Source organism: Myiozetetes cayanensis, unplaced genomic scaffold (assembly GCF_022539395.1).
Source record: "Myiozetetes cayanensis isolate MyiCay16 unplaced genomic scaffold, myiCay2020 scf2-11, whole genome shotgun sequence".
In the NCBI taxonomy this organism is placed as follows: domain Eukaryota; kingdom Metazoa; phylum Chordata; class Aves; order Passeriformes; family Tyrannidae; genus Myiozetetes; species Myiozetetes cayanensis.
In genome coordinates, this window is record NW_026087411.1 from 11,438,523 (window position 1) to 11,448,878 (window position 10,356).

The following is a 10,356-nucleotide window of genomic DNA, read 5'->3' on the forward strand; positions in this document are numbered from 1 at the left end:
GGCCTGCCTCTTGCAACAGGTTCTCTGTATCACTCAAAATCAAGAGCCTCTGGGCAAACAAAGCCTCCACCTCCCTTCCACCTTCACCGAAACAAGCGGCTGCTTTCCCAGTCTGACAAAATAAACCCAGTAAGGTTGAACTGGTTAAAGTTAAGGCAGGTTTTGGCTCACCAGGTTTCCTGGAGGGTTTTTTTTTAAGATGTTAAAATAAGATAACCAATAACCCTGGGTTATAACTACTGAAAATTCATTGTCTGTGAATACCGAACTAAAGGTAGCAAACACAACACAGGCACTTCACGGCCCAGGGCAAAGCCAGGCCACCTCCTTGCGTTCCAGCTTCCCAAAGAGGAGCTGTGCAGCAGGTCTGGGAAGCCAGAGGGAAGGCAGGAGTTGCACTTTCGTCCTCCTATAGCAAATTCTTCAGATTGTTTTCAGCTGCCCCACTGTGCCCTTTGAACCCCAGCAGAGCAGATCCCTGAGGTACCTGCCATGGTGCACGTGCCGGGCCTGCAGGGCCCTGCTCCCGGTCTGCTCCACCAGGGTTAATATGGGATTAGCCCCTCGTTTAGGAAACTATTTGTCCTGCCCTGGAGCCATTCCACGGGGGAACAATATGTACATCTCTCCAAGGGAAGGGCAGTGGCTCCAGGGAGTCCTCCTGAAAGGCCCTATCTCGCTCTGGGGATGTTCTGGTGTTTTTCAAGGCTCTCTCCCCACGCAGATAATGAACCACACTGTCCATAGATAAGCTCTGAGTACATGTGCACAGCCAGACTCAAGGTTTTGGGGCAAGACCTTTATCTGCACTTTAGCACCAAAGCGGGGCCGTGCTGCCTTCATGTCAGGGATCTGCTTCGTTGTCCTGATAAAGGGAAAGCACTGACTACTGTTCTCCTTGGAAATTTTAATAATTAATTGTCCTACTGTAGCAACGGAAAGACCACCCTTTTGCTTTCACTTTGGAACAATCTCTATCAATTCATCCCTTTCTGGGATACTGACTTTATTCTCAGCTCTCCATCAGCCTAATTATTATCTGAATTGTGGGAATGCTGAAAGACCCAGCTCAGGGCAGGTCCCTTGGTGGGAGATGGTTCACATTGTCAATCCCACTTTTCCAGCAAAAGACGAGATAAGTAACGGGAAAGGAATTCTCCCAAGCCATGTGGAGCACAGATGCAGAGCAGGGAACACAACCCTCACCCAGCAGGACCGGGAGAGGCCTCCCAAGGCTGTTCCAGGCGGCCTGAGATGCCGCCCACCCTCTCCATCGGCACAGAGAATTCCTCTCTGCGGGAGGAGCAGGTGAGGGTTTCACTTCTGACATTCCCTAAGGGCCTCCTTAGAAAAGTCATTTGTCCTGCGTGAACATTTCTGAGATTTACTCCCAGGAGCAAGAGTCTTAGAGAGAACTTTAAACACTTGAAGCCCTTTATTGGCGCCTAGAGAGAGAGCAAAGCCCGTGTCAGCAGACAGAGCCTCAGCTTTACATCACCCTGACCTGCCAACAAAGGGCCACAACAATTCCCCTCCCTCCCCCCCTGGCAGGGGGAGACGTGAGAGTTGGGACTACTGACACCGATCTTTTTCCCTTCACCCCCCCGCCTCTCAGACAAAGACGGACAGGAGCAGCCCTGCCTGAGTGTTGGGAAATAAGAGCCCTCCCACCCATCTCCCGCCAGGGCCAAAGGAGCAGGGAAAGCTGCCTGGAGCCGCCCCCTCTCTAGGCGAGGGGAAAGCTGGATGCGGGGGAGCGAGCCTGGAACAAACCTCGCCTGAGCTTGTGGGCAGAGCCGCGAGCAGGGAAGGCTGGGAACAGAAAAGAGGCATTTCACGCTCTCGGCTGAGTCACCCAAGTGTATAAAACCAAGGCCGGGCAGTCGGAGCCGCTCGGAGCGGAGACACGAGGCAGCGGGGCTTTGGGACAGGTACGTGCAAGCGGATGCGGTTTAGAGGCAGGGACTAAGATTAAATCCAAGATTGGAATCCAGCGGTCCGATTCCTCCCATCCTCTCCCTGCCATGTGCTGCGGAGCACGGGATCCAGCGGCTCCGCTGGTCGGGAAGCCCTGAGGCTGCTTGGCTCTATCATGGTTCCGTCTAACAAAAAGGACACAGGCAACCAAAACACCCTATTTGGGTGGTTCAGGATATACTATTTTGCTTGTCCCTCCTTCAGACCTGGGATGGCAGCAAAGGATAACAGTCTGGGCAACACCTGGCACCATTCAGGGAACAGCAAGTAGCTATTGAAGTTTGGAATAAGTGAGATATTTCATACTACGTGAGGCTTCGGTCACCTCCCTCTGTAATATGTTTTTGGATGAGGAATGATGCCTGGCAGCGCAAAAGACAGCTCAGTAAGAAAAACACTAGTTTAGGGCTGGGCTTAATTTTCTCCAGTGACACAGATTACCTGCGGGGCCTTCGGGGCCTTTCACAAGTCATTTAGGACTTTTCGGTTCTTTTTTAAATGACAAAGACAAAGCTGGGGCGGGAGGAGGAGGAAGCACAGAGGGAACTGGAACACTGAATGTTTCTTGGCGCCCAGGCCTTTGGGGCTGTGGTCCAGGAGCATACTCAGGATTTTCATTTCCAGCACATCCTTTTCCCAGCAGCTGGGCTGTGCAATCTGTCAGCACTGCCGGCTGCTCGGGAGCACCAAAGTACCTGCAGGGTCCCCACGTGGCTGTCACTCAGAATGGGGTAGCACTGCCCCGGCAGAGCCCAGCAAGCCCCGAGGCTTTGCTGTTCCAACTTCTGCTAAGGGAAGAAAAGCCCTTCCTAACACAGGAAAGGCACTTTTACCTGCCCACTCCATTGCAACTCAGCCCAGTTTGGGCTCCTGTCCTTCAAAGTCTGACAACCCTCCCCAGCCCTTGGATCCACACACTTGCTTTGCACAGGCAGCCTCACAGAGAACAATCCCTTGCCACGGGCACACATGCCCTGTTGCTTGGGCATCACCCCGTTGGAAAACTTCCCACCGGGCTGCCCAAGCTGGACACTGCAGCAGGACAACCTGCTGCACTGAGGGTACTGCTGTGGGATACAGCTTGGTTGCTTCCTGCATGAAAAACCGTAGGCACACTTAGACTAGGCCTGTGTGATACTTCTGTCCCCAAGGGTTCATGTTTACTTAGGCTTAATTACCGAAGAACTAATAATTATCACTTATCACTGTCTGGATGTAAAAGGAAAAGACTTAAAAAATGTTTCAGTTTTAAAGAGCTTGTAGTTGCCTGGAGGGATTTTAATTTAGCTCTTAATGTTGATGTTTTGTTTTCCCCCATCCTGAAACAGAACCCAAACAGATCTTTGGAAATTGATCGAAAGTCACTTCGGAGAAGGATGTTTCCAGGCTTGCTCATCCTCTCTCTGCTAGTGGGGAGCACAACATCTGGCCCGGTGAGCAGAGCAGAGCCTGCAGCATCCAGGGATGTCACCACCTTTTTCCAGCTGGCTCAGGAAGACCCTTGGGAGAATGTTAACCTCACCAGCATGTCCTGTGAGCATCGGAAGAACAGGACGTGGATCACCCTGCAGCTGACCAACAGCAGCCTGACAGCTTTCCCCATCTGCCTGCCGGAGGCCCTGGAGACCCTGGATCTCAGCAACAACCTCTTGGAAGAGCTGAACGGCTCGGAGGTGGCGAACCTGCCACGGCTGCGCGTCCTCTCGCTGAGGCACAACCACCTCTGGGCAGTCTCGTGGGGACCTGAAGCCCTCAGCAGCCTCCTCAAGCTGGACCTGAGCTTTAACAAGCTGTCATCTGTGCCATCCTGCCACAGCTCTGCCCTGCCCAGCCTGAGGTGGTTGTCCTTGGCTGGAAATCCGCTGCTGGAAATCCAGCCGCTGGCTTTTTCCTGCTCCCCTCAGCTGCAGGTGTTGAACCTCTCTGCGACGCTGCTGGGGCAGGAGGACAGCAGAGGAATTAGGGAATCTGCTTTTGCCATCAGCACAGCTCCCAGGGAGGCCACGGACAGGCCTGGAAACTCCATCAATGTGCTTGATCTGAGCGGGACTTTTCTTGAGAAAAGTAAGTTTCTGGATTTCCCACTGTAAACAGGGGTTTGGTCAGGCTAAGGTGGCAGGAGCCTTGCTGGATGATGGGGTGATGGCTCCCATCCTGGCCCAGCCCGGGGTGGAGGGGGAACGCCCCACACTGGAAGCTGCAAACAGCTGGTCCAAGAGTGCACGGCACTGTCACACAGACCACAGGAAGGGCAGACACCACGAGACAGGGTTGTTTGTCCCAGTGTAGTCACCCACCTCCATCTAATTCCACTGTCTGCTACTGACAGTCATCCCACTGTCAGCCCTGGGATTAGTTTAGGGACACAGAGGAGGAAATTAATTTCTCTTTCCAGACAGGCTGTTGAAATCTTTCTTTGTCCCCACAGCTATTCTGCTTTGTACCTCTGCAATGAAGGATCACAGACAGAGGCTTTCTGTGTCAGCCACAGCCAAACACTTCCACACAGGGAGTCAATCCCTGCCCTGAGCAGTTTACAGGATAGTTTTCTCCTCTTGCCAGCCCCAGTTTCTAACTGAGGTGCTGAGTCACACAGATGTTCCCTGCCTTGCCCAGCTGCCCTCATCCTGGGGCAGAGCCCGTGCCCTGGGGGCTCCTCAAGCCAGAGGTGTCACTGCAGCTCCCATTTACTGATACACCACCACACTTCCTCCATTCATTTGCCTAATCCCTCCTGTGAGCAGTGAGTTACTCAATTCAGTCATGGGATGGAGAGGACCTTTTGTCCCAGACTCATTCTTTCACTTTCATGCCTCTTGGCTGTTTTTCCTGTGCTAGGAGAAATGAGGAGTTATTTGCCTTTCTTGCATCAGTAGATGCTTTGGAGACATCTCCAATTTCCACCACTTCCCTGAGCAGAGAAGCCCTGTTCATTTAATCTCACCTAACAAGAAAGCTATTCCATATCTCTCACCAGCTTTATTGCCCTTCTATCTTCCCTTCTTTTTCTCTGCCCTGTTTTACAAATTAAAAATCATACATACTACAAACTTACAGCTGCATGGGTGTTTATGCATTGCTGTACTGATTTTTGCTCTATTCCTTTCCCAAAGAGAGCAGCTGCAGAGGATGACAGAGATACTTCATACCTAGGAATTCTAACCCTATTTCTAGGCAGAAACCCACAGGAATGCTCTGTTTAGGCAACAGGTGTAAATATTTTTCTGCTTCAGTTCAACCAGAGTGGACCAGAGACTTGTCCAGCCTCAGATCCCTTCACCTGACAAAGATGCCACGTTTAAGAAGCCTCCACACTGACTTTGTCAAGTCCATGCCCGGTCTCCAAGAGCTGCACTGCCAGGACTCCCCTTCCCTGGGTTTTGTGAAGACAGAGATGTTTGACAGTGCTCCTCACCTGAGCCATCTCTCCTTTGAGAAGTGAGTTGGTTTCTGTTTTGTTCTTCCTCCCGTTAAATCTGCATCTTGGAAGCAGACAACAATCCTGTCCGTCCCACTTTCAGTGTGAGAGGTTAATGCAGTTCCTTGTTTAGAATTAGTAAAAGCAATGGTTTAGTCCTTATCCTAGAGGTAACACCTCTTGGTGTGTCACACACCTGAAATACTAAAGAGAAAGACAAGTCTGAAAGTGATTTATCAAAATAGCACCTAGCAAGATTTCTGTAATATAGGCCCCGGTTATAAGCACATTAGAAAACAAACATGAGAGCACTGGCTGTGTTCTAGGAACCAGTTTAAGGAAAATAAACTCATTTAAAGCAAACAATCACATTAGATTCCATCCCTCACTATAAAGACAAAAGAGAGCATCTTCTGAGCACGGAAGAGGCGGGATGGCAATTTTAGTAACTGGCTACTGCCAAGGGAACTGGGAATATTGCTTTGTGCCTTACACACCCTGCATACTGAGCACACTCCAGCCCCTGGAAGATAACTCAGCCTTTGCTAATTTTTGCATTTGTCATCTTGCAGCTGTAACCTCAGTTCCTTTAATCCCTGGGACACCAACTCATCAGATAGGATCACCATCAACCTGTCTGGAAACCCTCTGTTCTGTGACTGCCAGCTCTCCTGGCTGCTCTCCAAGCCCAAAAGAGTTGTGCTCCAAAAGTAAGTGAGTTCAAGGAGATAAAATAAGGCTCCTCAGAAACAGCCTCAATGTGTAAGTTTTTTGGGGAGAAGACATTCCACACCACCTCAGTTATTCAAATTCCTTGTGTGTTCTTCCCTTCCATAAGAGGTAAAAATGCAAAATAAGGTCTCCTTCAGGGACAAAGAATAAAGTATTATTAGGTGTGGATTCTACTTTAAGGTGAGAATAATATTTTCTTTCTACTTTAGGCCACATTTCTCTGTTAGCTGGAGATAAAAAATGAGCTGGCTTGGTGGGCCAGCACTGGATGCAGCAACTGGAAGACTCTGCAAGATATTTAGCAAGTTATTCCCTCCTTACCCTGTCATTCCCAAAACTGAGCACAGGCAGGCAATAAAACCCCTTGCAAACAGCACCATTTCTCACCTATTGTTTTCAGGCTCTCCTACAGTTCTACTGACTAATTACAACAAGCTGTAGTTAAAAGAAGTGCTTTGCATATAAATGATCTCCCTTGGTTTTGAAAGACCACCAAGTAGATTTGTCATCAAATCTCTGAGACAGTAGGGAAGTAGAGTGTTAAAATTAGATAGTTTGTCATCAGGATGGGCTTAGCAGTTGCATTCTTTACCAAAACTTCGATGTCTGAGTAAAGAAAGAACTCTTAGTCATTTAAAAGCGCATCCCGAGTCATCTCACCTCCAGCTGCCTAAACCAGCTGGTTTCAGGATCCCGGGGATCCTGTTACATCTCTCTGCATTGTTCCCCTCTTAGTGTGGTGTTACAGTCTGACCCTTTAGGACAAGTTGCCTTGAACTCTTGATAAGGTTCACAGTCCTTGTACCAAAGGAGGTTTCCTCTCAGGCGAAAGATATTCCTGCACCTTACAAAACCAGAACCCCAGTCAGCTGAATCCCTCAGCTAGTGCTGTGGAGAGCCATCTGCCAAACACAGGACTATCATTAAGTCAACTTAACTTTGGTCTAGGTTTGTCCTCTAATATAAAGACTGATTTTGACAGCAGGTTGCCAATTGCAATCCAAGCAGCCTAAGGAGCCTGCAGTGTTCTTATGGATCTTGACTGTTCTGTCTTGTCCCCTCTGCAGGGCTGGGGAGACTTTCTGCACATCCCAGGAAGATGGGGGCAGACCTCCAACACTTGTTCCACTGCAGGAGCTCTACAATAAGTGCCAGTCTGGGACCAGCAATGTCACAGTGCCCCATTCAAACACAGCCTCTCCCGATCAAGATGCTCTCAACTTTACCAGTTACGATGCCACTGCTACGGTAACAACAGACTGGGCTCTGCTCTCCAGAGACACTTACACCAGCTCCCTGATCCAGGGGGATTTAATGAGCACCACAGCTAACCCAGTGCTCTCTAGAGACATGTACACCAGCTCCCTGTTCCAGGGGGATTTAATGAGTGCTACAGCCAGCCCAGTGCTCACCAAAGACACCTCTACCAGCTCCCTGATCCACGGGGATTTAATGAGTGCTACAGCCAACTCAGTGTTCACTGAAGACACTTCTATCAGCTCCCTGATCCAGGGAGATTTAATGAGCACCACAGCCAGCCCAACACTAACCAGAGGTGCTTACACCAGCTCCCTAAACCAGAGGGATGCAATGAGCACAACAGCCCATCCAGTGCTGACCAAAGACACTTCTACCAGCTCCCTGATCCAGAGGGATGCAATGAGCACGGCACTGCCCCCAACAGAACTGGTGCTAACAATGGCCAACAGCTCCTCCCACCAGGAGGAGGCAGTTTCCGAATTTACAAGCAGTCTCCCTTCCTTTGCATCCGTAACCTCCTTCCCAGTTTTCCTCAAAGAGCTCTTTGCTCAGTTTGGCTCCACGAGTCAAACAGGAACAGAGCAGCCAAAGGGAGAGCTCAGAACAACCGACACAACATTTCCCCAGGAAGGTCCATCCAGCCAGACCACCAGTCGTTATTCTACTGGAGGAACAGGAACCCCCCACACCACTGACCGTTCTATTCACTCGTCTGCCAGCCCTGGTGGGGAGGGTACCCCACAGAGCACCCCCCAGCCGAGTCCCCCGCAGCTGAACTCGTCCAGGAGCAATGCTGGCTCAGAGCCTGCCCCCACAAGGGCTCCAGCACACTATGTGGATTACTACGACTATGACGAACAGCCCAAGGAAACCCCAGTGCAAGTGGGACACATCTCCTGCGACTACAACCCCTGCAGGCACCTCCAGAAGCCGTGCAGTGAACTCCAGAGCGTGTCCCAGTGTTTGTGCCCGGGCACGTCGATGGAAGACGAAGTTCCAGACCCGCCGAGGCTCAGCGAGGTGACTGAAGTCACTGACAGCTCTGCCCTGATTCACTGGTGCGCCCCAAATTCGGTTGTTCACACCTATGAGCTGGTGCTTCTTGCCCAAGGCAACGAGGACAGGCAGTTTGTCATGGATAATATTTATCCCACGGCCAGGCAGTACACTCTGTATAATCTGTCACCGTACACCACTTACAACATTTGCGTGACAGCTTCGAACAAAGCCGGGTCAAGCCAGATAACAGGTCAGGAATTTCCAGGTAATTCGTGCACCAGCTTTAAAACAAAACCCAGCTACAAGTCTGTCTTTGTTGCTCTGTCTGCAGCAAGTGGATTCTTTCTCATTACCACGATTGTTTTGTCTGCATGTCTGTGCAGGGCATGTAAGAAGCCTCACAGTGAGCAGTATGGTACACACTTGGTCTCCTACAAGAACCCAGCCTTCGATTATCCACTAAAAATACAAACCAGCAATTAGCTCTGGGTTATTGTTCTGCACACTCAGAGCTCATTGTCTCTATCACCTTGGTATGTTTTTGGGAGACTCTCAAAGTGTCCTTCAACAAAATTACAAACCCCCAGATTTTGTAACCCTTCTGTTTCTAAGGGAGAGCAAACAACCAACAAATTAGAACTAATAAGGTATCGACCAGAAAAAAGTCACTGGACTCTGGTTCATGTGCTAAGCAGCAGCAAAGCTGGACACTAACCTTGAAAAGCTGTTTTTATAATCACCTACCAATAGAGTAGCATGAATTCCACACAGTGAGAGGCTGCCTGGCCAGCTGTCTGCCTCCAGTATCTCATGGACACAGCTGAGAGCCATGATCCAAGGTGCATCTGGCTGAGCATGACACACTCTGCTTTTATTCACAGGGGGGAAGTTGGGGATTCAGGTTTTTTAAAGGTAATGATCCAAAAAGAGAGTGTTACTGGAAGGAGTGAGTGGGCTCAGTGACAAGGTGCTGTGCAGCTCTAACTCCATGAAGCAACTCCAGAGGCTGAAGCTGCTCAGCCTCACTTCAGTTCAGGAAAAAGAAACAAAGATTACATGTAAAAAAGGACCGTGCAGGATCCTTGGGGCAGGGATCATTGTTTTGTCGTGTCTTTGTGTGATGTTGGAGTCTCCCAAGAGCTCCCACAAGCAGTTCCCAGGCAGGGGGGGTTTGCTGCAGCACAGCAGTGACCCCACAAGTGGTAAGGGGAGCATGGTAACATTTGCTTCTCAATGGATTTTAAACAGAGGTGGTTGTTCCATCCCAATAATCTATCCCATCCACAGGTTTAGCACCTGATTTACCTCGTAGAGGCAAAAGGATGAGCAATGAAACAATTTAATGTGTGTGTTGCTGAGACTTGAAAAAAATTAAATCCCATCCACTGGCAGCAGAGAGTTCTGCAGACACCTTTCAGATTAATTTTTGGGTGCTACTTTCTGCTACAATGATAGTACGAGACGCTGACAATCCCAGCTTTGAGCTAGCCATTAAAATTTAGAGAGGTGTTTGTGGAAGGGGAGGCAGTTGTGCCAGCCAAATACTTCCCCAGGGCTTTATGTTCCAGCAGCTCCTGTTCCTGCTGCTGTACAGACACTGTGTAAGGTCCCCCAGACCTCCGAGGAGAAGGTGCTGTACAGTGCAAGAGACTCTCTGTTCTGCTCTGTTTTGATGCTTCCAGTATTAACAGCAATAAAAGCTACAGAGCTGAGTTCTGGTTCTTGGTTAAAGTCTTTACCATCTACAATGTTTAGCCCGAGAAATCAACTCGTTTTGTTGTTTTGGAAGAAACTTTCAGCGTTTAGTAAAGAAATGTTTTTGTGATGGTAAATTTGTGATCTCTTGTGTCTTAAGCGCTTTCGTTTTGCCTGTGCAGAAGGTGGTTGTGCCATGCTCACCACTGTGGGGGCAGCCCTTTCATGGGAGTTTGTGGCACTGGGAATGATGCTGTCCCTGAACAGATACAGGT

At 49.6% G+C, this 10,356-nt stretch overlaps 1 protein-coding gene across 1 annotated transcript; it reads left to right on the forward strand.

Annotated features, from left to right (window-relative positions):
- Nucleotides 1-1,817: 1,817 nt before the first annotated feature.
- On the forward strand, nucleotides 1,818-10,132 carry LRRN4 (leucine rich repeat neuronal 4). The gene is made up of 5 exons (XM_050315450.1): nucleotides 1,818-1,931; nucleotides 3,306-4,041; nucleotides 5,211-5,415; nucleotides 5,968-6,105; nucleotides 7,195-10,132. The coding sequence occupies exons 2-5, from the start codon at nucleotides 3,354-3,356 to the stop codon at nucleotides 8,867-8,869; spliced, it is 2,706 nt and encodes a 901-aa protein (XP_050171407.1). The 5' UTR covers nucleotides 1,818-1,931; nucleotides 3,306-3,353; the 3' UTR covers nucleotides 8,870-10,132.
- The last annotated feature ends 224 nt before the right edge of the window (nucleotides 10,133-10,356 follow it).

Bases quoted from the DNA above. Each gene is read 5' to 3' on its own strand.
- LRRN4 (XM_050315450.1), top strand. From the start codon at position 3,354: ATGTTTCCAGGCTTGCTCATCCTCTCTCTGCTAGTGGGGAGCACAACA. The intron at 5,416-5,967 runs GTGAGTTGGTTT...GTCATCTTGCAG, and splicing joins AGCCATCTCTCCTTTGAGAA to CTGTAACCTCAGTTCCTTTA. The intron at 6,106-7,194 runs GTAAGTGAGTTC...TCCCCTCTGCAG, and splicing joins AAAAGAGTTGTGCTCCAAAA to GGCTGGGGAGACTTTCTGCA.